Here is a 27,854-nt window from a genome sequence, read left to right as displayed (position 1 = left end):
TCCTCGGATCATCCTAGTAGCCCTTCTCTGTACCTGCTCCAGTTTGAATTCATCCTTTTTAAACATGGGAGACCAGAACTGCACACAGTATTCTAGGTGAGGTCTCACCAGTGCCTTGTATAATGGTACCAAAACCTCCTTAACCCTACTGGAAATGCCTCTCCTGTTGCATCCCAAAACCGCATTAGCTTTTTCACAGCCATATCACATTGGCAGCTCATAGTCATCCTATGATCAACTAATACTCCAAGGTCCTTCTCCTCTTCCATTACTTCTAATTGATGCGTCTCCAGCTTATAACTAAAATTCTTGTTATTAATCCCTAAATGCATAACCTTACACTTCTCACTATTAAATTTCATCCTATTACTATTACTCCAGTTTACAAGGTCATCCAGATCCTCCTGTATAATATCCCGATCCTTCTCTGAATTGGCAATACCTCCCAGCTTTGTATCATCTGCAAACTTTATTAGCACACTCCCACATTTTGTGCCAAGGTCAGTAATAAAAAGATTAAATAAGATTGGTCCCAGAACTGATCCCTGAGGAACTCCACTGGTAACCTCCCTCCAGCCTGACAGTTCGCCTTTCAGTAGGACGCATTGCAGTCTCCCCTTTAACCAATTCCTTATCCACCTTTTGATGTTCATATTGATCCCCATCTTCTCCAATTTAACTAATAATTCCCCACGTGGCACAGTATCAAACGCCTTACTGAAATCTAGGTAAATTAGATCCACTGCATTTCCTTTATCTAAAAAATCTGTTACTTTTTCAAAGAAGGAGATCAGGTTGGTTTGGCATGATCTACCTTTTGTAAAACCATGTTGTATTTTGTCCCATTTACCATTGACTTCAATGTCCTTAACTAATTTCTCCTTCAAAATTTTTTCCAGAACCTTGCACACTACAGATGTCAAACTAACTGGCCTGTAGTTACCTGGATCACTTTTTTTCCCTTTCTTAAAAATAGGAACTATATTAGCAATTCTCCAATCATTCGGTACAACTCCTGAGTTTACAGATTCATTAAAAATTCTTGCTAATGGGCTTGCAATTTCAGGTGCCAATTCCTTTAATATTCTTGGATGAAGATTATCTGGGCCCCCCGATTTAGTCCCATTAAGCTGTTTCAGTTTCGCTTCTACCTCAGATATGGTAATATCTACCTCCATATCCTCATTCCCATTTGTCATACTACCATTATCCCCAAGATCCTCTTTAGCCTTATTAAAGACTGAGGCAAAGTATTTGTTTAGATATTGGGCCATGCCTAGATTATCTTTAACCTCCACTCCATCCTCAGTGTTAAGCGGCCCCACTTCTTCTTCCTTAGTTTTCTTCTTATTTATATGGCTATAGAACCTTTTACTATTGGTTTTAATTCCCTTTGCAAGGTCCAACTCTACTCGACTTTTAGCCTGTCTCACTTTATCCCTACATGTTCTGACCTCATTAAGGTAGCTTTCCTTGCTGATCCCTCCCATCTTCCACTCCCTGTCTGCTTTCTGCTTTTTCTTAATCACCTCTCTAAGATGCTTGCTCATCCAGCTTGGTCTACAACTCCTGCCTATGAATTTTTTCCCCTTTCTTGGGATGCAGGCTTCTGATAGCTTCTGCAGCTTTGATTTAAAGTAATCCCAGGCCTCCTCTACCTTTAGATCCATAAATTCTTCAGTCCAATCCACTTCCCTAACTAATTTCCTTAATTTTGAAAGTCAGCCCTTTTGAAATCAAAACTCTAGTTGCAGATTTATTTTTGTTAATCCTTCCGTTCAGTTTGAACTGAATTAGCTCATGATCGCTTGAGCCAAGATTATCCCCTACAACCATTTCTTCTATGAGGTCCTCGCTACTCACCAAAATTAAATCTAAAATGGCATCCCCTCTAGTCGGTTCAGCAACTATTTGATGAAGGAATCCATCAGCTATCGCATCTAGGAAAATCCGAGCCCTATTATTATTACTAGCACTGGTCCTCCAGTCTATATCTGGGAAGTTAAAGTCTCCCATGATTACACAGTTTCCATTAGTATTTACTTGATTAAAAACATTAAAAAGGGCTCTATCCATATCCAAATTAGATCCCGGAGGTCTATAGCACACCCAAGCACTATCGTAGGAGAGGCTTTACTAGTTTTCTTCCCCAATGTAATTTTTGCCAGACGGACTCTGTCTTATCCATTGTATCGCTTCTTATTTCTTTACATTCTACCTCATCATTGATATACAATGCTACTCCACCACCTTTACCTTTGTTTCTGTCTTTCCTAAAAAGCACATACCCTTCAATACCTGTAGTCCAGTCATGACTACTATTCCACCATGTTTCTGTTATCCCTATAATATCTGGTTTCACTTCCTGCACCAGTAGCTCTAATTCCTCCATTTTGTTACCTAGGCTCCTCGCATTGGTGTACAAACATCTTAATTTTTGCTGTTTGGCCTCGCTCACATTTTGTACCCTATTAGGCACAGTCATTCTACAGCCAGTATAACCTATTAGACTGGTATCCACACTGCCCTCGCTCCTTATATACATTCTCCTACCCACAGCTGTATCCTTTCTTACTTCATCTTCTTCCCTCTCAATGCTAAAATCTGGCGTGGAGATTACCTAGACAACTCCCAACCAAATTCCTAGTTTAAAGCTCTCTTTATCAGTTGTGCCAGCCTCCATCCTAGAAGTCTATTTCCTTCCCTACTTAGATGAAGTCCATCCCAAGAGAACTGTCTTCTGTCCATGAATGCCTCCCAGTGGCCATACATCCCAAAGCCCTCCTTATAGCACCACTGCCTAAGCCATCTATTGACAGTCATAATCTTGTCACCCTTTGTTGCCCTTCTCTAGGAACAGGCAGGATCCCACTAAAGATCACCTGAGCCTCGATTTCCTTAAGTGTCTTCCCCAGCCTAGCATAGTCTCCCTTAATACTTCCAGCAAGAATCTAGCCGTATCATTTGTTCCCACATGAAGGGATAATTAGGGGATTCTTTCCCACTCCCTTTAGGATCCTTTTCAACCTCAGGTCTACAACCCGTATCTTAGCACCTGGAAGACAGCACACTGTCCTGATGTTCAGGACAGGTGAAAATTTAGTCCATGCTAGTGACAACTTTAAGGTTCAAGTCAAAAAGTCACTTAAAGTTAAGCATGTGCATGTTTGCGAGACTTGAGTCACAATTGGCATGTTCTTCAGGAAAAAGAAACACCCTCCCCATGTTTAGGTCTGATACTCTATTCTTCTATTCTCTGGATCAGCTCTAGTTACAGGCCTGTCTATTCTTCTCAATAAAGAGTCCCCGATCACATAGACCTGCCTTTTCCTGGTGACAGTGCTATTCTCCAGTCTCTCCCCTGTTCCCTCTGGCTGCACGTTCTTTCCATTCCTATTTTCCCTTATAATCCTCTTCAACCCATCCTGTATTCTCCTGGGCTCATATTTGGTGTAGTCTCCCTTGACTCTTCCCCTTTTCCTATAGGACTACCTCTCTTCTCTCTTCCTTGCCCTTCCACCTTCAGCAACTACCCGCCGAGCTCCTTCTTCATTTTCCAACTCTGCAAAACCGTTCTAAGCTCTATTTCTCCTTCACTATGCCGTCTTTTCCTCTGCCTGGTTCTTTTAGTCACATGCTTCCACTGACCACTTTCCTCACCCAGTCTCCCCTCAAAATTCCCCAGCCCTGCCTCCATCTGTGAGTCTGAGCTTTTCCCTTCAGATACCTCACATCTTTGCTCCATCATCTGCTCAAACCCCTTCCTAAACTCAAACCAGACTTTCCACCTGCATCTCCAAACCTAATATCTTTTCCTCCATCAGCTCTATCAGATGGCATTCATGCAGAAAAAACTCTTACCAGGTTCCCCCTCCAGGATCATGTACATATCACAGCTTCCACATCCAGTCATCCTCAATGTGTCTTTCACTGCAGGAGTCACTCCCACAGCTGCCTCTGTATCTGTCATCTCCTTCCCACCTAAGTCCTGTTAATCTGGGAAACACAAGCCACACCAAAAAGACCACCCCCCACTTCTCCTCCAACAGAACTCCCACTCAAACTCCCCTGTTTAGAGCTCTGTTTGCTAGCTCCTGTGCCACTGCAGCTGTCTGTGCTGCTGCCTGGCTGGCTACCTTTATAGGACCCCTAGTCAGAAAAGCCCCGCCCCCTAATCAGGGCTCAGCTTCTCTCCCAGCACAAAGCCCCTACAAGCCTCTACACACACACAAATACTAAAAATACAAAACCAAGTACAAATACCTTCTCCTCCAACAGAACTCCCACTCAAAGTCCCCTGTTTACAGCTCTGTTTACTAGCTCCTGTGCCGGTGCAGCTGTCTGTTGTGGGTTTTGGCGCTTTTTTTTTTGGCTGGGTAGATGTATACTGGGGGACCCAAGTGAGTGCCCTCCCCATCCGGCTGTTAGCTATTTTGGAGCAAGTGGATGGGCCTCTCTCTGTTTTTTCATGATTTTTTTTTCAAAATGTCTCCATTTCTCCCCAATATGAAACTGGAAAATCTTAAAAAAATCTCAAAAATGTGTGTGGTAGAGGAAAAATGTTTGCCATCTAGCTGTAGTCATTAGCTTAGAATTACATTCTGAAATGCAATACAATCAGAACCTCTGTTGGCTAGTCAACACATAATGCAAACTGTCATATTCCTATAACGGTTATTATGTTTATATATAGGAGGAAAGACTGTAGTATCAGAATCCCCCTCTTCAGTCCCAAGTATCTGTTGTGATACTGGGATTTCTGTCTCATTTTTCATCTGCTTGGTATTTTCCAGATGCATAGAAAAGTCAAATATAATTTTGGTCAATTATAGCAAAGCAATTTCACTCTTTGTTAGAAGGAAGAGACCTTACTGTATTCATGCAGCGTTCCCCTCACTTGGCTGCCATTGGGGCTGAAATAGATCTCATGGAAGATGTGATCCACCCGAAATGTTTCACTAATCCACGGATCAGTTGTACTGATGGTGCCTGTGTATTTCTTTCTGCTGCTTTCAATGGGGAAAATAGGTGTGGTGTCTGCATCACACACAGTCAGTGTGGCTAGGACAGTTCCCTAGAAGAAAATCATAGGGATTTTACTGTCTGAATAAGTGATACAATCTGGAGACCAAAGTCCTGTCCATATAAAGCTCCCTGACATTCTGTACAAATCCACTTCCATTCAAAGTCTTGTAGGTCTTTAACAGAAAGGGAAAAGATCGATGATACTACCGCTTACCACCTATTTGGAGATAGATGAGCACTGTAACAGCATTTCATAAAGCCAGAGAGTTGCAAAATTACTGTACAACAGTCAGTTTTGAGACCTATGTAAAGACAGCATATCTGATTCCAGCAATCCCCCAACTAGTGGTCTCAATGACCCCAGAGACTTGTAGCTAGGATGATCTTTGGGGGAGTTTTGCAACTCGGGTATATCACTGAATAAACATGAGGTGATGTACAGAATGACAACCACGTGAAAAATATGGGACTGGCCGATATTGGCTCAGGTCAGCAAGGGGAGGAGGAGTGTGTGTGGGGGGGGGGGGTTCCCTCATGGGAACCAGTACTGATCCTCATTCTCTGGCTGGCTCTGTACCAACTCAACCTCACAGAGTTAGGGTGGCTTGAATTCTCAGCTGTGTGAATGGCAAGAAGGGTCGGAACACACAAGTAGTGTGTCCCATGTAGTGCAGTCTCCACTCCCTGAGACCTGTAGTTCACTCTCTTATGTGCTGTGGGATTTTTAAAAATTTTAATCCCCAATTTACAGAGAATGGCCGAGATAGCAGAGATTTTTCTCCCTTAGCCCCCGGGAGAGACTAATTAAGCGGCTGTGCTCAAATGTAATATCGGACATTTGAAGGCAGAAGTAACAGGATCATACCTTGCTTTCAATCATCAAAATAAAAAATATCCTCAATATTCCTGTGCAGGTGAGCAACAAATCCACATTTAAAATCAGGGAAGAAGAAATAGAGGCCGCATGACATAACTAAGGCCCCAAAGAGTTAGTAACAGAAGGGTGATCAGAAATCAGATGTTCTAGGCTCCCAGTCTTGTGCTCATTCCACTAGATTGCTCTTTATTGACTCTACACTGGATTTCTGATTACCTGGCAGTAGGCCTCAAACTCATTTTTTACAATTATAATTCCATTGGCCACTGAGATTCCCATACAAATCCTTTCTCCTTTAAGTTTGAATATACTAATTATCAGAGGTATTTTGGGAAGTTTTCCACAGCAGATTTTCTGCTGAAAACATTGAATTAATTACATCAAAAATGTTTCATGAGAATAAATCGATTTTGTCAAGGTTTGTTTCAACTATATTATACGTCATATTAAAGTCAAAAATATTTCATTGCATGACAAATACTGAGATTTCTGCTTTCATCCTGATTTGAGAAGAAACAAAATTTCAGAGTCAGAATTTTCCATGGGATGGGAATTCCATTTTTCAAGCAGCTACTACTTATGCTCATCGGTGAGTGGCACTGATATGTCAAGCCTCTAGGTGGCAGCAAACATCCAAAATTGTATGCTCTCTTTCCAGAACAGATATGCAAAATCCAGTTTACTTCCAAGTGAAAGAAATACAGCTATTAAAGAAATATTACTAGACAGAAATCCTGGAGGGAAGTGACTGAGTACTTGCTGGAATTTTATGCACAGCTTAGATGAATGCACATCGAAATGGCTCAAGCATAACTATATATTAAAGCTTTTGTGAATGTTTCTTCTCCCAGAGTAAGCCCCAGCTGAATGCTATTATACTAGTTTTATACATGCGTATCTTGGGTTTCACCTATAAAGCCATACGAGAAATAGGCTGTGCTTACTTTCAAGCTGGACTCTATCACTGTAGCAGGAGGGGTGCCATGGAGTAGAGAGGGGTGTGAGGCAGTAAAGGGTTGTCAATGAGCAACCTTCAGCTACAGAACAAGATCCTACCCTTGGCCCCTAAATACTCTGGCATTGTTGACCTTCAGTGGACACTGCCAAGAACCATAATTTTGCCTAGATATCTGAGGAAGGGTAGGGTCTAATAGAGACAACTGTTTACATGGCATGGAGTGTTGGTGGGAAAGTTGGTTAGCGTTGAGGTGGAGTTTTCCAGGAAGTTGCTGCTGGTTTTGTTCTGTTTGTATTTGTTTTTTATAAGTACACCAAGATGTCCAGGCAACAGACAGGTGCCTGTTTAAATCACATTATAAATAAATAAGTAAAAGAAATATCAATTGATATTCACAAGTATACATTATATGAGGAGCTGGTGGCAACCCCAATATTTAGAGTCCCTAAGATCTTCCATAACAAAAGATTCCTGAAACCTTTTATTTGAGAAGCTCTCACCTCGTCTTTGTTTGCAGCAGGCCTTTGACATGGTGCCGCCTTGTGTGCATGCATTATGGTACAGTCTTTAATTACACATGCTATTGTTTTCCACAGAACCCAGGCCTCAGTCAGTGTACTTGCACAAAGAAGAATCATGGTTGCATGGACAGCTATAAATCTTGCATTTCTTAACTTCTCAGTGATTGACTTTCCCACCTAAATTATATTTTAACATAGCTTTTTGTATGTAATATATAGGTGGATAAACACACACAGGGAAATCTGTCAAATGACCACTCAGATAATTAGTCACTCAATGGAGATGGTCATCACATTCCTCATATTATTAGGCAGTCAGAGCTCTCTGGACTGTATCTTAAATTAATGCTTATGATGCTGGGAGCTAACATACAAGGTCTGAAGTTTCCATGTAGACATGCCTAACCCACAGCATTTCCACTGAACATCTCAGAGTCCAAGCAGTAGAGAACTCTACCTCTTTTCTGTTGAATTCCACAACAGCATCCGTCGTGCTAGTGCCATTGGGAAGGAAGGGGGCAGAGTCATCTTCATCTAACACATTGACCAGGAAGGGCACCTCGACCTGCATCTCCTTGGAGCCCTCTCTCACTGTACACTTGGCGATCAGCTCATACCTCTCTCTTTCTTCCCGATCCAAACGCTGCACAACACTCACGCCTGTGGTGTTCTCATTGTAGCGAAAAGGCAGCCCATCAACTGAAACAACACATGCAGAGCATAAACTGGGATAATCCTTTCCTATTAGTGGTGTGTGATTATCCTCCTCTTTGACATACTGGTGTGATCCCAATGAATCCATTTGGGTTGCATCCATGTAGAGGGAAGAATTTCACTCTGCATTATGAAAATCAGTCTAGGAAGAGATATGGAGGAAGTAGAGGAGCTATGTCAGGGGCACAAGAGGAAGTTTAAAAGACTTGTGTGGAAGCAGAGTAGAATAACCAACAGAAGAGATTTGCTCTATTAAAAATCTTATTAATATGACCGTGACTGAATGGTTTACCTCCAGTTTTACCTGCTAGTAATTTGTAGGAAATGCTGATATTCTGGCACAGGTGATGCATTGGGGGTAACTGAAGCTGATGAAATGTACCAGGTGGTTTATTCTCCTTGATGTGGAAGGAGAGATCCATTTCTGAGAAACAAAGCTCCCTTGATGTCAGAGCATTGCAAGCTGGTACAGTGGCATTGAGGATGGAGAGATGCACCAGGGCAGAAATGGGCGTCTCACATTCCTTCCCTTGGAAGGGCTGGGATGAAAGGTAGACATGAAATGTCACTTTTGGTAATGACATCCAATTTCTTCCAACTGCAAGAACAGAAACAAAGAAACAGTTGACAAAGAAACAAGCAAATATTCCTCTTAATATTTTCCTTCCATCAGCCATTATTCTACGTGAACCAAGTAGTTCAGTGACAATACCTGATGTTTGGCACCTCTGAAAATAAGGCCATACATGTTTGAAGTTGGGCCAAGCCACCCAAAATTACAAGCTAATGTGGAAAACAAGGCTCTTACAGGTTCTCCTATTCCTTCAGCTTATCATACTAACCCCACAGTGGAACCCTACTGATCTCTGAAACTGATCCAGAAGTAAAGGCCTTTTCAGCAGCCTTTACTTCTGGGTATAACTTGTTGGTAAATTACTAAATAAGAATAAACTTGCAAGGATTAAAAATGGTTTAAGTGTGTCTTCTTTTGGGGTCTAGTCTAGGTTCATTACATTGATTTAGTTAAACTGATGAAACTTTCCTGATGAAACTCCACCATTTGACAACTAATGCAATTTCTTCTTGGCCTTAGTGTTAATTTTGGCTTTAATACCATTGTGTCTATCTGAGGATTCTTTTCAATTCCAAAATTCATTTTAAGTAAACAAACAGTTCTTCCAATCTGATCCCTAAGTATTGGTTTGCTATTCATATGCTGCTGGATAAATCCCATTAGATGTAAGTGTTTAGCTTCAACTCTGGACATTATCGCCACTGCAGCTACTCCTCTCAGACTTACACAGGATATCGAAGTCTCCTCTATTCAGACTCTTATTGAGGTACAGAAGCCCTGTTTTTTCTTTGATTTGAAACCAATGATTTTCATAGGCTCCAACACGATAGATAAAGAGATGCTGGCACAGTTGAAAGTGGGCCACCTCCCCATGTGAATCCCTCAAGGCACGGATGTGCAGTAGTGGCGTACCCGCTGGCTGATCAATGTAGACAGTCTCAGAATAATCTTTCCTAGGAAAGTAGAGACCAAAGGAAGCTGCAAAGGAACACAAACAACAGGAGAACTGTTAAAGCTGAATGAACTCTGGGTAGACATTGTCGTAAGAGGTGCATTTCTAAAGAATTGGAAGCTCCATTTAGTAAGTGTATAGGAAGATATAACAGCAGACCCAGATCCTGAGCTGGTGTAAATTGGTATAGCTCTCCTGAGTTCAATGGCACTACCTCAATGTTTATCAGCTGAGGATTTGACCTATAATTTATGTACAAGTTATGAGAATTCCCCCTAGAAGCCAAATTGCTTAGTTGTAAACAAGACCATAGCCACAGCAAAGAGCCTAATGGAGCATTTCTTGTCAAACTTCAGATAAATTCACATCAGCAATTCCCAGCTGCTTTTCCATTCTCACACAAATTGTTTTCTCTCTGAATATATCATTTATGGTGAAATCTTATTGAGGAAATAAATACAGTTAGATGAAAAAACATAAGGAGGTACTCCTGTAAAATGAATCTCACTCTTCAAGTCACACAGTCCAAACACTCAATTTCTATCCAGAGGAAAAATGTGCAAGTACATCAGGGGCTTTCAGACTTTTCCCTAGCGTGGACTTCTTTTTAAGTAGCGATTTTTCTTGTGGACACTTCCCTTCCCATACAAACCAACCAACCCACTCTACACCTTTCCTAAAGTAAGTGGTACTCCACTCAACTAAATAAATCCATAGATTATCAGGTAAGAAGGGACCAGTCTGACTTTCCCACATAACACAGGTCATGGGATTTCCTTCAATTAACTCCTGTTTGAGCTGGAGCACATCTTTTTAGAATAACATCCAATCTTGTTTTTAAAATGTTCAGTAATGGAAAAAAAATCTACCCCCGCCTTTCATAAAATTCTTCCAATGATTAATTATGCTCACTGTTGAAAATTTGCACCTTATTTCTAGGCTGAATTTATCTAGCTTCAACTTTCAACCATTGGATCTTGTTATACCTTTGGCCAGTAGACTGAAGAGTCCTCTCTTATCAATGTTCTGTTCCCCATGGAGGTGCTTAAGTAATATTACAACTCATACAAAGATTTTAGGTCTCTGAGATATTAAAAACTCAGGATTGATAACACCAATTAAGGTTAGAGAAATTTAATCTCTCTCTAATGCAATGGGTGCGACTGACCCATTGTGCCTCTGTACTGTTTATTTCCTCTCCCTGGTTGTAGACATTTACATTAATTAGGATGCATTCACCCTGTGTGAATTCATTTGAGAGCATAGTAATTGTCTGGTTTCAGCCCACATAGTTGCTATTAGGGCATTTAGTGCACTGGATGAGCTACAATACATGTTGTGATAGGCATGTGTAGGACCCCTGGATCTTGAAAGGTGTGTTGTGGTGGGAGATGGGGGTGGGTGTTGATCATTGGTACAGCTTTAATTTGGCCTGTCCTGGTCTGTGGGGAGCTTGCTTCTGACTATGAGCTTGGGGAGGTTGGGGGGCTGTTTGCATGCCAGAAGAGGGGGCTCAGGAAAGATTTCTTTCAGGATGGAGTTCTCATTGAGTATGGGTTGTAGTCAGTGGTAAAAGTAAGTCTAGGGACTTACGGGTATGGGGCTGGGCTGGGGGGGCCAGAGCCAGCCCCGGACCACCCTGTACCGGTAAGTGCCTCCTTCTCCCTCCCCTCCTCCCCCCGCCCAGGTAACAGCAGCAACCGGGGGCTTTGGCAACAGTTCAAAGGGCCCGGGGCAGTAGCAGGGGCCGGAACCCTGGGCCCTTTAAATCGTCCCCGGAGCCCCACCGCCGCTTCTCCATGGATTTGGCAGCAGGGCTCCGGGGATTCGACTCCGACCGCCACTACCACCCTGGGCCCTTTAAATCATCCCCGGGGTCTGCCGGAGCCCTGGGAAAGCGGCGGCAGGGCTCTGGGAACAATTTAAAGAGCCCAGGGCTCGGCCACCGCTACTGCCTTGGGCCCTTTAAATCGCGGCTCCACCCCGCTGCCGCTACCCCCGGTCTCTGGCAGCAATTTACAAGGGCCGGGGGCTCCAGCTGCTGCTGGGAGCCGCAGACCCTTTAAATTGCGCCTCGGGAAGCTGATCCACCCTGGTACGCTGTACCAGGGTGTACCGGCTTACTTTCACCTCTGCGTGTAGTTGTTTGATGCTAAGGGTTCCCTGTAGGGGCAGATGACAACTAGGGGTATGTGGTTAGAAGGGGTTTTATTTCTGTATTGAAGCAGGTTCTCTGGAGGTATTTCGGTGGGCCATTCCATGATGTGATGTGATCTATTTTTGTGGTGGAGTGTCCTTGTTTGGTGAAGGCAGTTTTGTGTGTGTTAAGGTGTATATCCTGGACTTTCTCCTTGCAGCATATTCTGTGGTATCTGAGTACCTGACAATCACTATGCTCTCAAATGAACTCACACAGGAAAATGATAAAAGACAAAAACACCACATCACCTGTGGGTGAACACTTTTCACAAAGCGATCACTCTACATCTGACCTATAAGTCCTCATAGGAAACCTACACAACACTTTCAAAAGATGAGCCTGGGAGCTTAAATTCATAATTTTGCTGGACACTAAAAATCATGGCCTGAACAGACACACTGGATTTATGGCTTATTACAACAATCTGTAACCCATTTACAATAGCTGCTCCCCTCCCCTTCTTTTCCTCCTTGTGACTGGAGGGATATTAGCGGCCCTCTTGACCTTGAATGCTAAACAATCTGTTCCACCCTATATTTAGCTGTGACACTCTGAATTAGTTTCCCAGACTCAAAGAAGAGCTCAGCATAAGCTCGAAAAGCTTGTCTCTCTCACCAACAGAAGTTGGTCCAATAAAAGATATCACCTCATCCATTTTATTGGTGCAAAGCCCTTTTTGCTCAAAACTGGGCCCACTTTTACTGGACATTTTTCCATGACGACGCATTTCTGCCCCAGCAGAAATGGGAAATAGGCTGCCAAAGCATCTTCAGAATAGCAATGGGCTAACATTTCCTCAGCTGCACATTACTGAAGGATCCATTTTAAAGAAGGAAAAGGAAGATGGCAAACCCACTGTGAATTAAAGGCCTATGATGTAACTTGGAAACACTACACAAGCCACAGTACTCTCTCTCTCTCGTGATTACATCAGCAGCATTGCTGCATGGAATTACATCCTCAGGATTTACAGTTGGCTGTTATTTAACTACATGTCATTTGCATTAAATAAATTAATAAAGCAGGCAAAAACTTACCAAAATAATGTTGAATTAAGAAGGCAGCCAGCTGTAATCTTTTAAAAAGAGCATACAATAAATTTTTGGCAGTTGGTAGGTAGCGGGGAGCTAAAAAAACCAATGACTCCTGAGTTAAACTCCCCCTCCAACTTCTTTTCTTTGAAAGGAAAATATTATTTTCCTTCTGCTATATTTCCTTTTAGCATTTATCTAGTTCATAAACTAGATTCATGAACATTCTTCCTAAATTTTCCATGCATCTCTTTCAATCTCTTACTTTTGTAATTGCAAGAAACCTTTTATAATTTTTTTTAAAAGAGCATTTTCTGAAAAACAATTTCCATTTGATATTCAGCACTGAGATTTTGTCAGCAACATGCCCTGTTTAATAAAGGTACCTTCAAAGATTTACTTTTGGCCCTTCAATCTACTGTTGCTTCTAACTGAAGGCTATGCAAACATTGTGTCCACACATCATTGCAACTCAATATTTTCAGGAATACAAGCGTTAAATATGTATAACATACCTTAGGAGAGACATACTTCTATCAGAAAGATGCAAAGAGGAGTGAAAAAAATTATTTAAGATAGTACAAGAGGTAACAAAACAGAGATAAATTAAGGAAGGTAAGACTATACAAACCAAAAAAAGGCATGGTCCCTGCCTGTGGTCTAAATTTAACCAGAATATTGGGGGAAACTCCTCTTGGTGAGATCCAAATAAATTATCCAGTAATAGGAGAGAAGACTACATGAGCTAATAGAACTTTTCCATCGCTAATTCCTATGATTCAATTCAAACACAGGTTTGCTTTATGTGCCCTTTAATACTGTACTGAATTGATTGTTGATTAAAAATTAAAACATTAAAATACACCACTGTGCATTTTCAATGGAGACACTATTCCTACTCAATTAGGCCAGTAAAGTTTGTAACAAACAACTGAGCCAAATCTCATTCACCTTACAAGGAGTTGTCCTATCACAAGAAGAAAGCAAACCAGGCTTGTCAAAAAATGTTAGCAATTACGATTTCTGTGTTTCAGCATGAGAATTTTATTTAATTGGAACCCTGAGGTCTATAAACACTGAAGTGCTTTTCAGAACACCTCCATTCCATTTAAGTAATTGAGAGCCTTGCAAAAACTAATGAACATGTTTAACTTTATGCATCTGAGCAGTTTCACTGTAAAGTGGCTACTCCGATGCTTGAATTTCATCATCAGCCAGACTTTCAAAAGAGCTCCGAATTTTGGGTGCTGAGCGCTTTTGAGGATCTGGCCCCTTGAAAATCTGGCTTTGAATTCTACCCCTAAGTGTTTACAGGATCACAGCTTTAAATAGTACAGAGACTAGTAATTCATTGTATATTTAACCTTCCTCTTTTTAAAACAAACAAACCCAAATTGTCATAGATAATAGCTCACAGTAGGAACTCACTTACTAGACTGGCCACTCCTCGCTTACAGACAACCCCCCAACCTGAAGCAAATACTCACCAGCAACCATACACCACACAACAAAAACACTAACTCAGGAACCTATCCTTGCAACAAAGCCTGTTGCCAACTCTGTTCCCAAATCTATTCAAGGTACACCATCATAGGACCCAATCACATCAGCCACACCATTACGGGCTCGTTCACCTGCACATCTACCAATGTGATATATGCCATCATGTGGCAGCAATGCCCCTCTGCCACATACATTGGCCAAACCAGACAGTCTCTACACAAAAGAATAAATGGACACAAATCAGACGTCAAAAATTATAATATTCAAAAACCTGTCGGAGAACACTTCAACCTCCCTGGACACTCAATTTTAGATCTAAAAGTAACAATTCTGCCACAAAAAACTTCAAAAACAGACTCCAGCGAGAAACTGCAGAATTGGAATTAATTTGCAAACTGGACACCATTAAATTAGGCTTGAATAAAGCCTGGGAGTGCATGGGTCATTACACAAAGTAAAACTATTTCCCTATGCTAATTGTTTTTCCCCTACAGTTACTCACACCTTGTCAACTGTTTGAAATGGGCCATCCTGATTATCACAACAAAAGTTTTTTCTCCTGCTGATAATAGCCCACCTTAATTGAATACTCTCATTAGAGTTGGTATGGCAACCCCCATTTTTCATGTTCTCTGTATTTTATACATCTTCCTACTGTATTTTCCACTGCATGTATCTGATGAAGTGGGTTTAGCCCAGAAAAGCTTATGCCCAAATACATTTGTTAGTCTCCAAGGTGCCACAAGTATTCCTCCTTCTTTTTAGAAAAAGGCTGCAATCCAAAATCTAATCTGGCATGGGGTAATGTGGAAAATAAAGCTTAGAATTTTGAAAAGGATATTTAGGGCTCAGATATAAAGCAGCATGATTAACTATTGTGAAATGTGTTAAATATATAAATTCACTTGTAAGCTGAACATGATACATTCTTGCTAGTAGAAAAGGGTGATTTTTCTTCCCCTCTTCAAAACTAAAAACCTTGGAATACAATGTTGGCAGTGTAATTAGCAGCTTTATTGGGTCTTGGCTTTGATTGTGATTCAGGAACACATCCCTATTCGGGACAGCATTTAAGAATATTCTGAACTTGAAATATATGCTTACCTCTCACTGGAACTTAAACATATGCGTCAGTGCTTTCCTCATTTGGGAACATAATTACATCACCTCAGCTGTGGCAAAGCTAGCTACCATTTAAAACAATAAAGCTTTTCTACACATTAAGGTCTCATGGAGATTAGAATGTTTGGAACATTACAGTACTTTATTTAGCTATTTTTCACAGACAGTTATTTCTGAATTGTTGACCCAATACGACATTGAGACTTGTTAATGGTGCAGCTATCACAAAATTACACAATGCTGTTGACATTAATTACTGGGATTGGAAGTCACCATTTGTGTATTGCTTCTGCTTAATTTAACCCATTGCAAGAGTTGTAGCTGCAACAGGTAGTTCAGGTCACAACTATATTGTAATGCTTATAAATACACACACACACACACACCACTCTATATTTATATGCACAGTCTGTTATACAGAAGGAGAGCTTTCTTCTCATTTCTTCTGATAGGTTACGTTCATTCCTTAAATTTTGATAAATTCAAACCCAACTCAATAAACTATCCATCTGCCATCTATGCTGCAGGAGGAAGAGGCTTCTAACCCTGGCTAAGATTCTTCATCAAGAAAATTTTTTGCCGTGTTCCAGTTCCAGCACCTTTATTACTAGCTATAATGAGCAAGAGCAGAATTTGACTTTCTGATCCCAAGTTGAGTTGGCATTGTGCCAGAAGAAACATCTTTTTTATTAATAAAGTGAGCAAATTTGGTAGGACATCTCTGAGACAAATAAACAAAGAATCCCATACAACATTCACAGGCAACAGTGTAACTGTTGTCCTTTGGTTTCAGAATGGTAGCCATGTTAGTCTGTATCAGCAAAAAAGAGTACTTGTGGAATCTTAGAGACTAACAAATTTATTTGGGCATAAGCTTTCGTGGGCTAAAACCCACTTCATCAGATACATGCAGTGCAAAATACAGTAGGAAGATATATATACACAGAGAACATGAAAAAATGGGTGTTGCCATACCAACTGTAATGAGACCAAACCAATCAATTAAGGTGAGCTATTATCTGCAGGAGAAAAAAAAACTTTTGTAGTGATAATCAAGATGGCCCATTTCAAACAGTTGGTGTGAGTAACAGTAGGGGGAAAAATTAGCATGGGGAAATAGTTTTTACTTTGTGTAATGATTCATCCACTTTAACCTCCCTGGTCACTCAATTTCAGACCTAAAAGTTGCAATTCTCCAACAAAAAAACTTCAAAAACAGACTCCAACGAGAAACTGCAGAATTGGAATTAATCTGCAAACCGGACACCATTAAATTAGGCTTGAATAAAGACTGGGTCATGACACAAAGTAAAATCTATTTTCCCATGCTATTTTCCCCCATACTGTTACTCACACCTTCTTGTCAACTGTTTGAAATGGGCCGTCCTGATTATCACTACAAAAGTTTTTTTTCCCTCCTGCTGATAATAGCTCACCTTAATTGATTGGTTTGGTCTCGTTGCAGATGGTATGGCAACACCCATTTTTTCATGTTCTCTGTGTGTATATATATCTTCTTACTGTATTTTCCACTGCATGCATCTGATGAAGTGGGTTTTAGCCCATGAAAGCTTATGCCCAAATAAATTTGTTGGTCTCTAAGGTGCACAAGTACTCCTCATTTTTTTTGGTTGTCCTTTGAATAACAAGAATAATTGGAAGAGATATGCTTGAAGATTAACCAAGACAACTGATATCTAGACATGTTCAAAAATATTTGGCAAATCATCACCACCACTGAAAGTTCAGTTACATTGCACCTGCTACTCTTCTTACTTTGCCGATGGCATTGTGTCTTGCAAGTAGGGTTGGGAGAATCAGTTTCAACAAAGTTAGAAATCCACTTAAAACTTTGACGTTCATTTCTAAAAAGGAATAAAACAAAACTTATCTAAGGTCTAATAATTCTGCTAGGAACTTCTAGGTTTTGGCCAGGAACAGAAGTGAGAATATTATACATACCACCTATTTTTGTGTTTTTTCCGAGTTCTGACCTGAACAAGAAGCAGTTCAAACATCAAAAGAAAAAAATCTAATCGCCAAGGAGCCAGATTTTTAAAAAGATGAGTTTTGCAGATTCAGATAGTTTAGGTCAGATTCAGCTAAGCATTCAACCATACAATGGCATATCTGAACCAAAGCCAAATTCCAGTGTCTTCCTGCCCTACTCACAGGGTGTACAGGAACGCACTGCATACAGTTATTTATATAACATGTATTCAACATACTTGTTTTCTCATTTTGGTTGAAAAATTTGCAACTTGGAAAATTTCAACCAGTTCTATTTTCTCAGGTTCTATCTTAGCTTGGAACGCTGTGTATTTGTTGTTTTCCATTTGTGACAAAGTTCCATTTCTGCCTTGGTGGATCCTGCGCTTTCTGATGGATTTGCTAACCTCAGAGGTTCACAGCAGCCCTCAGTTTGGCTCCTTTTATCAGTGGCATAAACCTGCCATTCACTCAGCTAACTTCGTCACTGGCCAGCATGGGGAAAGGGAGGAGAACAATCCCCTCAGTCTCTGCTGATCCACCAAGTGGGTAGGGGGACAGGCCAGAGACCTTCCCCTCTGGTGGGACTCACAGTCCAGGTCAACTCCTCCTGTATCCAATAGGGAGTTGGGGGGGGGATGTGGGGAACCCAGGCCTGCCCTCTACTCTGGGTTCCAGCCCAGGGCCCTGGGGATATCAGCTATCTACAACATCTCCTGTAACAGTGTGTGACAGCTACCTGGGCTACTTCCCCATGGTCTCCTGCCAGCACCTTCTTTATCCTCACCCCTGGACCTTCCTCCTGATTCCAGATAGCGCTTGTACTCCTAAGTCCTCCAGCAGCATGCCCTCTCATGTCCCACTCCTTGCACGCCCCTCACTAACTGAAGTGACATCCCTTTTAAATCAGTGTCCTGATTAGCCTGCCTGTCTTAATTGATTTTAGCAAGTTCCTGATTGTTCTAGAACCGCCCGTTACTTTAGCCAGGGGGAAAGGGACCTGCTTAATCTGGGGTTAATACATCTACCTTCTAGTACTCTCCTGTAGCCATCTGGCCCGACCCTGTCACATGTTATAATCAGAGCTAGTCAAAATTTTAGCACTTTAATTTTATTTTTAAACATACATTACATATTTTTCTTGAAAAAATTATCCATTTTCAGATGGATGATAAAATTTTCAAAAGCACTTAAGCAACTGAGGAGTTTATGCCCTCTTTTCAGTAGGGCACTTAGGAAATTAAGTCTCGTGGAAAGTTAGATTCTTAGTGCCTAAATCACTTTTTGAAAATGGAACTTAGGTGCTTTTGACATTGTGAAAGCAATTCAAATTAGATTTGAATACAACCTTACACTTACAGCAGGGATTTCCATCAGAGAATTTCACATAACTATACAATTAATATTCAAAGTTTCTCTGGAAGGTGCTATCAGCCCCATGTTATTGAAGGGGAAACTGAGGCACAGACTACATTCATTGATCCAAGTTACAAAATAAATCAGTCATAGAACTAGGAACAGAACCCAGATCTCCTGAGTCATGTTCCTGTGTCTTATCCAAAAGACTATGTCAATAATAAGGAGAAGCCTCCTGCTTTTCTTCAGTACCATTACTTTATGTTTACATGTACATTTGATGCAATACTTTGACAGTTCCATCCAGTTACATCTGAGTTTTGATTTTCACTTACTCCACACTCAAACTGTAGTACCTGAGGTGTGCAAAAAGCAAAGTTACTAACCAATGAAGCTTCCCAGAATCCAAATGCTGCATTTGAATAAACCTAGAATATCTCACCTCCCTGATCAATGGGTATAACATCCATTGGCATTAAAAGAAATTATGCGTACATATCCCCAGTAAAAAGAAATATGACATTAGGTAAAATATGGAGTAGGGTCAGAATCTGGTAGAACATTAGGTGTACCCACTTGCACAGATCTCTGTGATTGTGGAAGAAGAAATATTACAAAATCTAATTTTTATTTAAAACACTATTTTCACAGTTGTGTGTGTGTTTTTAATCCCTTAATTGTTTCTTTATCTAAGTGCATTGTACTCAGATACCTAAGCACAGATGGTCTTCTTTTGAGGTTCTCAATTAATAGATTTTTAAAGCTTTAAAGGACCATTATGACCATATCATCTGATCCTGCATAATACAAACCAAAGAATAAATCTATGTAACCCAATAATTTCTGCTTCACACCCATAACTTCTCTTTGAGCTAAAGCATATAGTTTAGAAAGATGTCCAGTCTTAATTTAGAGAATTCAAGTGTTGGAGAATCCTCACATCCCTAGGTAAGTTGATCCAGTGATTAACTACCCTCACTGTTAAAAATGTGAGCCTTATTTCTTGTCTGAATTCATCTAGCTTCAACTTGCAACCACTGGCTCTGGTTAGCCTTATTCTGCTAGATGTATGGGTAATCTTATCCACCACATTTCATGTGCTGAAATATGAACTGCATTAACAGAGCTTTAATTGGTTTGTGAGTTAAAATAATAGGGAAAATGATTCTCAGCAGAAATATGGAAACTGGAACAAGAGTTGGTTTTCTTTCAACTAATAATATATACATATGTTACACAACTAATTTCCTCTAGCAAAATTTACTCGGGCCTTCTCCATATTGTTGAGAGATAGTGTTACAATTCATGAGAAACAAACCTTTCCCTGATGTGGAACAAAATCCATATTGAAGAATTTACTCTATGTCTTACTGAAATGGGTATATGATTACATTAATAACATGCCCCTCTCAAGTCAGGACATTTGTAGAGTAGAGGAGAAAATGATATTAGCTGACAAACATGGGAGCGTGCTGTTAATATTCCACCATTTGTGGCACAGCATCAGATTTCAACAATAAGTTAGATGGGGGTGAGGGGGTTAGCACTGTGTCCCTATTTTGACTACTGTTTATTGGCCATTACGCTCCATTATGAATATTCATCTACCTGATGTTTGATTCAGAGCATGTGGTAGGGATACACTGTCAGTATCTGCAATCTGCCACAAAATTCCTCCCTTCCCACTTAGTCTGCAATAAGCTGTGCTCTTCTGGACCTTGCAGAAGAGAAGAATCAAGGAATCTACTTATCTAAAAACTAACACTTCTTCATGACCAAAATCCAAGGAAGCCACTTGACAAGACCACTATATTGTCACATGCTGGGAATGTTTATACCTAGTTCCTGAAGAGTACAGACAGTATGGAACAGAGTTCAACTCATATAGTTTGATGGAGGGTCATGTGGAGTTAGGACCCTGCAAGAGTTATCTTTCCATGGGAAACTCTCTGAAAATACCTGCCAATCTTGTCCATTCCACAAGTATCAAATTGGCCTTCAGAAATACTTTTATGAATCCCAGGGACATGTCATTTCTGACAGGATTGATTTAACAGTAGCCAGAGAGGGGACAAGCTGCATTTCATGCAGGGGAATCAATCCCGTGGCAGAATTTTAAACGAGGGGCTCTTGAGAGAAGCCTTCATCACCTCATTGGTGTTTAGGGGGGAAATAGAGCAATCTCAGGAATAGAAACCGTCTCAGAAATAGTCCTTGTTGAGAATTATTAGGAGATAAGGAGTAAGAAGGCAGAATGTTAATAGCTATCAAGAGCATATGTGCTATTACATAGACCCTGTACTATAATAACGCACTTTGAAGAGGCTACTAGATCATCTGTGAATGGATCGAATATACACAATTTGGTTAAAACATAACTGCTCCATTGGGATAGCTGATACTTGCAGTACATATCACTGCAGAGAGATAAGTGCTTCCCTTTTTCATTACAACAGTTGGGAAAAGGAAGTTTGTTGTTTATCTGTATTTATTTGAAAGCAAAGAAATTCTGAGCTAAAACTTGATCTACTGTAAGGTATTGCAGGGAAACTATGCCTATTGGATTCTTCAGTGTACTGAGAGTTTGATTCAGCCTATAGTTATGCCATAATAAACCAGGGCAAAGGGCCTGCAGCAGAAGAAAATCTGCCTGGAGAGAGGTTGCAGTAGTGCATCTCCACTCCACCTGGACTCCCATAGCTGCAGTTCTGTCTAGAAGGGGCACGCCCAGCATAGTTTATGGTGTCCTGAGCCCCAGTGTCAGTTAAAGCTGTCATCCCCATGGACATCACGAGGGAGTTAATTCCCCCCGTAAGCAGAGTAACTCCTCTTCTTGCATGTGAATCAAGCCCTGTACGTGGTTCTGCCTTGAGCCTAGACAATGTCTGACAAAGTCTTCGCCAATACTCTTTGCTTTATGAGGACTGAAATCTGATTCTGCCATTACTTCACTGAGTGAAGTTTGTGCCGTTATTACATTAGCAGAGCATAGCGCCAATGGCAGGACAGGCTCATGCTGCCATGGTTATGTTCTATTTTTAGCACACTAGCTTGATGCAAGCTAGCCATGTCACCCATAGCTCCAAGTACAGACATAGCCTAAGTTTATATCTGAACTTTAGAGAGTTGAGTAGATTACTGGTAGCATTACACCTGTAGTACACATGTAAAAATGACAGAAGGGATAGTGAGTGCAACAACAGCAATATAAATGGAATAGATAGGTTTCATGCAATGTGATACTTATATTTTCTCAGGAATTTTGAGGAGATAATGGTAGGCAGAAGCAATCCTAAACTAGAACACATTCCAGATCAGTTTCTGGGATACTTTTGTTGAACTGGCCTGGTTTAATTTAGTCTATATGCATCTCTCTCTCTCTCTCTCTCTCTCTCGCATTATTATTCGATTCAGCAGCTCTCCACGTTCATTCTATTGAGAAAAACCTAGATATTATGGCTGGAAAAAAACCTCTGAAAAAAACAAATTCATGTTCACGGGAAAGGGTCAGATTGGAAGAATTTCCCATTTCAAAAAAATTTTTTGGAATAAGTTTCAAAATTGTCCAAGTGTCCCATTGTGACATTTTCTAAACAAAGAAGTTCAGTTTTTTCGGAGCAAAATTACTTTGTTTTGAAATTTATTTTATAGTAAAGAACATGTAAAAAAATGCAAAAGGTCAAAATTGAAGTAAAACATTTCAAAATTACCAAGCCCATACCTTTCAACTGATTTGACCCAAGCAACTTTTTTGGATTCTAAATTTGCAAAAAATTTTGAGATTGATATTTTGACCCATTTTGGGATGGGGATTAAAAAAAAAAATCTCACAGTACTGGAAAACTATTTCCTGTCCAGGTCTCCTCCAGTCCCAACCTAATAAATATCAGTGAGGTGAGTGCCTAATTCCCATTTGTTCATTTGAAAAGTTCTCTACATTTTAAGTGAGTTAGAGCAATTCTGTGTATTTCTAATTCGTTTTAATTGCTATGATGATGGGAAGTGTTCTTCCTCTATTTTAAACTCCACAGAGAAAGCAAGGTTGGGATGCCTTGTTGCTGTGAAACATCACTTTAAAAAACAAATGCTAGTTAATCTTAAAATGTTTTTCTTAATTTATTTCTCCAGAGATTGAGCATATATTTAGAGGTATGCAGCTTGACAGAAAGCAAATGACTATACTAAGTGCAATTTTAGCCAACATTGTTTGGATTTCTCATACCTCCATACCTCACAAGATACTAGTCAATTAGAGAATATTACATATTATATAGATATCATGTGTGGGACACACATGAAAGAGATGGAGAGAATAGCTGCAGACTTCTGCAAGTTCTTCAGAAACTCAGATTCCTTCTTTCTTTTGGTACAGGACTATGAGAACCACGTATGCAGTGCTGTTGCAGCCACTCTGGTCCTGGGGTATTAGAGACACAACACGGGTGAGGTAATATCTTTTACAGGACCAACTTCTGTGGGTCAGAGAGACAAGCTTTCGAGCTTACACAGAGATTTTCAGGTCTGGGAAATGTACTCAGAACAAAGTGGAACAGATTGTTTAGCATAAGCAATTAACACAGGAGATCATTCACAGTGACGTGGTCTCTTAACACCACTGCAGTCTATAGGAACCATAACTTTTAAGGGTACCCTATTTTTAAAAGGTTAGGAATAATCAAATATAATTGAACTTTTGGTTAGTAAAGGTCTGCAATATAGGAAAAGGGAACTGACTGCAGAATACACATCAGCACAAAAGTTACATCACTACAGCAGTTAATGGCATCTAGTCACATCTGGGTCAAATTTATAGCATATGCAAGGCAGCAAAAACTCAGGATAAAGACAAATAAAAATGAACCATTGTGTCCATTCCCATTGAGCTCTATATAGACATAGTTTATTTTGTGCTGTGTAAGTCTGGATCGCCAGTGACCTGCATGTGTTTTGTTCTGGTGGCCAATCCTAGGCTTGAATGAGAGGAGAGAGACAGGAAAAGAAAAAGACTAGAATTCACTTGAGAAGGTCACATACCTCCACTCTTTGCTTTGCTAACAACCATCACTGGTGCAAATCATCACTTCAATGAACTTAGCTGTAGATGGGAATGATGTGTATCCACTGCTGTCTTTTCAGCAAATTTGTAAAGGGTTAAGTTTGCACAATTATTGAACAATGAGATTTTTTTCTCAGACTGTTAATACATTTGAAATCAAGAGGCAAAAGGTAACCTACATTTCTGTGCCTCACGTAAAAAAACAACACTGGGAACCCCTCAGCTGATTGATCATCTGCAGGAGTATAAAGCCAGTGCCTGGACAGAGCAATAGAAATCCTGGTTCACAAATCTATAGGCCAGACCATTATTTCTGGCACTACCTGCTCAGGAAGTACTATCTATATTAGCCATTAGATGCTATTGAGACAATAAAAACTAGAATTAATGATTCCATTAAATTGTATCCTCATGCATAAACCATGAGGACTCATCTAACATTCATCTGTAGGGTTAAACCTGGCAGCCTAGCGACAACTTCAAGCATTGATTTTTTTATTTTTGTGTGCAACAACACAAATAGCTATTTTATAATTGAATTGCACCTATTTTTAGCACTGCAAAGGATTTTAACGATTTTAAAATTCTTTTGAAAATAGTTTTACTCACATAATATCTATTAAGAGGCAATGGGAACACATCTGGAGACATGGCCATACTAAGATTAAGTTTCAGAGACTGAGTGAGTTGCTTTGACAATGACACCTATCTTTGCCTATGGTATTTTTACTGACAGGTTTGACTGAATAGGTGACAGTGAGAGAGAAAAGTTTACCTGTAGGCACAACAAGATTTATTTAGTTTTGAGTCAGTGTCTGGCTGAATTTCACTGGGAGGGATGGGACAGGAAGATTTCACTGAGACAATGGATACAATCATCTTAGTGTGAATGCACAGCTTGAGTCATGGTATCACACAATTCTATTTACCTGGTTCAAGAGTAAGGTGTACTTCTTGTAAATCTGAACATTTTCACAGTGCCTGGAGCATTCTCTTCAAAATGCACTGCAGAGGCCAACCTTTTCATATCTGGATTTAGGAGTTTAATTTTAGGCACTCACATATAGGTAGAACTGCCTGGATTTTCAGAGATGTTGAACACTCCAACTGCCCGGGAGGCCAACCAGTATTGCTGGTGTCCCACACCTTCAGAAAAAGTAATTAGAGAACTTATTTCTGAGCCTAACCAGAGATGTAGGTGCCTAATGGTAGGCATTCCGGTTTGAAAGCTTTGGCCAAGCATGCTATAGTCACTTCTTAAAAAATAATTTGTGCTTCTGCGGCATACAATGTGGCACCTTTTATCTGAGGATCTCAAAGCTCCACTGACTTTTAAAATACCCCTATAAGACAGGAAGAGTATGCTATAAACCAGGGCAACAAACAATTCTTATCCAATCAGGAGCAGAGATCATAATTCATCACATATCTAGCCATCATCAGGTTGCAGTTTTCTGTATGCAACATGGAAAAATGTAATCTTGAGGAGTGACTTGAAGGAGGTTTAACTGATAATTTTAAGGATTTTGACTGGGATGGGAGGTCCCAGATGAAAAGTTCTGTGTGGAAGAAAGCATAAGGTGCTTGAGGCTCTAACATATTTTATTTAAAAAGAGTATGAGCTTCTAGACAGAGAACAATTTAATAATATGCAAGAGCAATCAACCAAAGGCCAGCACTAGGGCATTTCAGCCACAACCATTAGTCTTTGGAGACCCTAAATGAAACTTGGTTAAAAAAGTGGCTGGCTAAGGGAGCAAAATAGCAGCAGCAGCAGTTTATGACAACTTTTTTAGCAAGTGACTGAGGTGTGGGAGTGAGAAGGGGGTCAGCCAGGGCAGCAGATTGTCTTGAGCTGGCACTATCTCCCCAAATGCATCTCAGAACACCTCAAAAACTGTAAGCTATCTGGTGGAGAGGGAGTAGATACTGTGCTCTTCCTCCCTCCCTCAATAAACCAAATTGAAATGAGTTACTCTTACCCTATGACAATCCTCATAATTAGGAATGTAATGCACACTACTATACTACTTTATCTGAACTATTCTTGACTCGGTATGCAGCGTTGCAGCCATGCTGGTCCCAGAATATTACAGAGACAAGATGGGTGAGGTAATATTTTATCAGACAAACTTCTGTTAGTGAGAGAGACAAGCTTTCAAACTTTACACAAAATTGAAGAAGAGCGCTGTGTCAGCTAAAAAAAACCTCTCTCTCTGATCAACAAAAATAGGTCCAATACAAGATATTACCTCAACTAGCTTGTCTCTTGAAACAATCTAGGGAAAACATTTCACTGTATCAGACAAACTGGCTATAAATCTAATCACCTTTCATCGGTTCTTCAAAATACTGCATGATATGTTCACTAATTCTCATAGATATTGGGGATTAAACAAGGTTTGTTTCCTTACTTGATTTTGCAGGGCTGGATGAAAAGTAAGAGGCATGATTCTAAGTGGTTTGCGGTCATGCCAATGTGAAACAATGAGAGCATAAGCCTCTCTCCAGACACAAATATGTTTAATAATAGGAACTCGATAGGAGACAGAGAAAGTACTGATCCTAGGATGTCATTCCATATTCCTTGCAAAAACTTTTGGGAACATCTCCAAGTTGTCAAGTTGTCTCCAACATCATTGTAACACACACAATCAAGGCAGAAGATCAAACCATGATTTTGGAAATTGTAACTTATTTCATTTAAGTTAACACTGCCAGTGTTCTGCTCGTTCCAATGCCCAATCCACATAATACACTTAAACACATTTATTAGTCCAATGGCACTCCTCATAGTAACAAGTCCTATGACCAACTGTAAATTATGTAAAATCAAAACTCATTTTTAACCTTGTTAACATTTTTTACATTACATTAAAAATGTAATTTAGCCTAGGCAGGAAGCTACATTAAAAAGAAGTCAAATAAGTTATAGGTGTTTTCCCTGCCAAGCCATGTTATCATTTGGTTTGATCACCAACCATACAGAACAAATTGCTAAATACAGCCATAAGTCACATGTAGACTAGACAATAAGACACAGGGACAAAGATCCAGTTCCCCAAGGGAAGCCTTATTGAAGCCAAAATGTTTTGAGCAATATGAAACACAACCAACTCTTTCAAATCAAAAAGAAGAGGAGAAAGCAGTCAGATTTTTCACCGTTTACTGGATACCTCGAGTTGCCATTATCAGATCAATCTCATAGCGAAATCTTTTGGTCTGAACAGTCTGAACTACACCTTTCACATATTGTGAAATCCAGAATTTGAACAGTACTCAAATTATTGGTTGGAAAAGTTAGGCCTTATGTACAACAACCCAGTCACTACGTAGAACATTGTGATCCAAGAGTATATGATATGAACCTGAACAGCACTGAAAAAAACATAATACTACTGTCACCAACTGGAAACGTAGTATTTATAGGTGTGTCCACCAGAAGCAAACCAAAGCTACTCAATGCATAGATATATTTTTAAAAGATACTGGCTGTATCCTAGTGGCCAAACAAAGCCTTCACAGTCCCAGAACTGGAAGCCATGGGATCCCTCTGTTTGATGGGATAGCTGTAACTGCTCTACTACTCTTGTAAAAAGCAACTGAAACATCCTCTAATCTAATATGTGCCTGCATCTCTTTCAAATTAATGACAATGTTATCAGTCAACATTAGATTGAATAGCAGATCACAAAACAGTACCTGTTGAGCAACCCATCTCTACAAGATTGAGGCAGTAGAAGGAAGGGGCTCACTTATGCTTATATTTTAACTGATCTTCTCTCTTCTACAACCATTTACAAGTATCATGGGTAACACGACTATCCAGAAAAAAGTTAATGCTGACACTTGCAATTAAATGCTGCCGTCATACTTTCTTCTAAAATGTATCCAAATCAGTTTTTGAAAGTTAGGTTTTACAAAAATGAAGGAACTTTTCCGTTTTTTTTTAAATTTTATTCTCATCAACAGTGAG

At 40.1% G+C, this 27,854-nt stretch overlaps 1 protein-coding gene across 14 annotated transcripts in view; it reads right to left on the bottom strand.

The window, feature by feature from the left end:
• Positions 1-27,854, bottom strand: part of RET (ret proto-oncogene) — a 154,536-nt gene that overhangs the window by 44,441 nt on the left and 82,241 nt on the right. For 5 of the 14 annotated variants that reach the window (XM_043518769.1, XM_043518762.1, XM_038411500.2 and 2 more), the window contains 4 exons: positions 9,396-9,647; positions 8,388-8,693; positions 7,839-8,080; positions 4,873-5,074 (listed from right to left, as the gene is read on the bottom strand). In XM_043518769.1, the coding sequence (XP_043374704.1) occupies positions 4,873-5,074; positions 7,839-8,080; positions 8,388-8,679 (736 nt within the window). In that variant the 5' untranslated portion in view covers positions 8,680-8,693; positions 9,396-9,647. The remainder of the gene's footprint in view (positions 1-4,872; positions 5,075-7,838; positions 8,081-8,387; positions 8,694-9,395; positions 9,648-27,854) is intronic. The other 9 variants (XM_038411504.2, XM_038411501.2, XM_043518768.1 and 6 more) reach the window with 3 other exon arrangements.

The sequence above is a fragment of the Dermochelys coriacea genome, chromosome 7 (genome assembly GCF_009764565.3).
Source record: "Dermochelys coriacea isolate rDerCor1 chromosome 7, rDerCor1.pri.v4, whole genome shotgun sequence".
NCBI lineage: Eukaryota > Metazoa > Chordata > Testudines > Dermochelyidae > Dermochelys > Dermochelys coriacea.
This window is presented reverse-complemented; position numbering and strand designations above follow the sequence as displayed.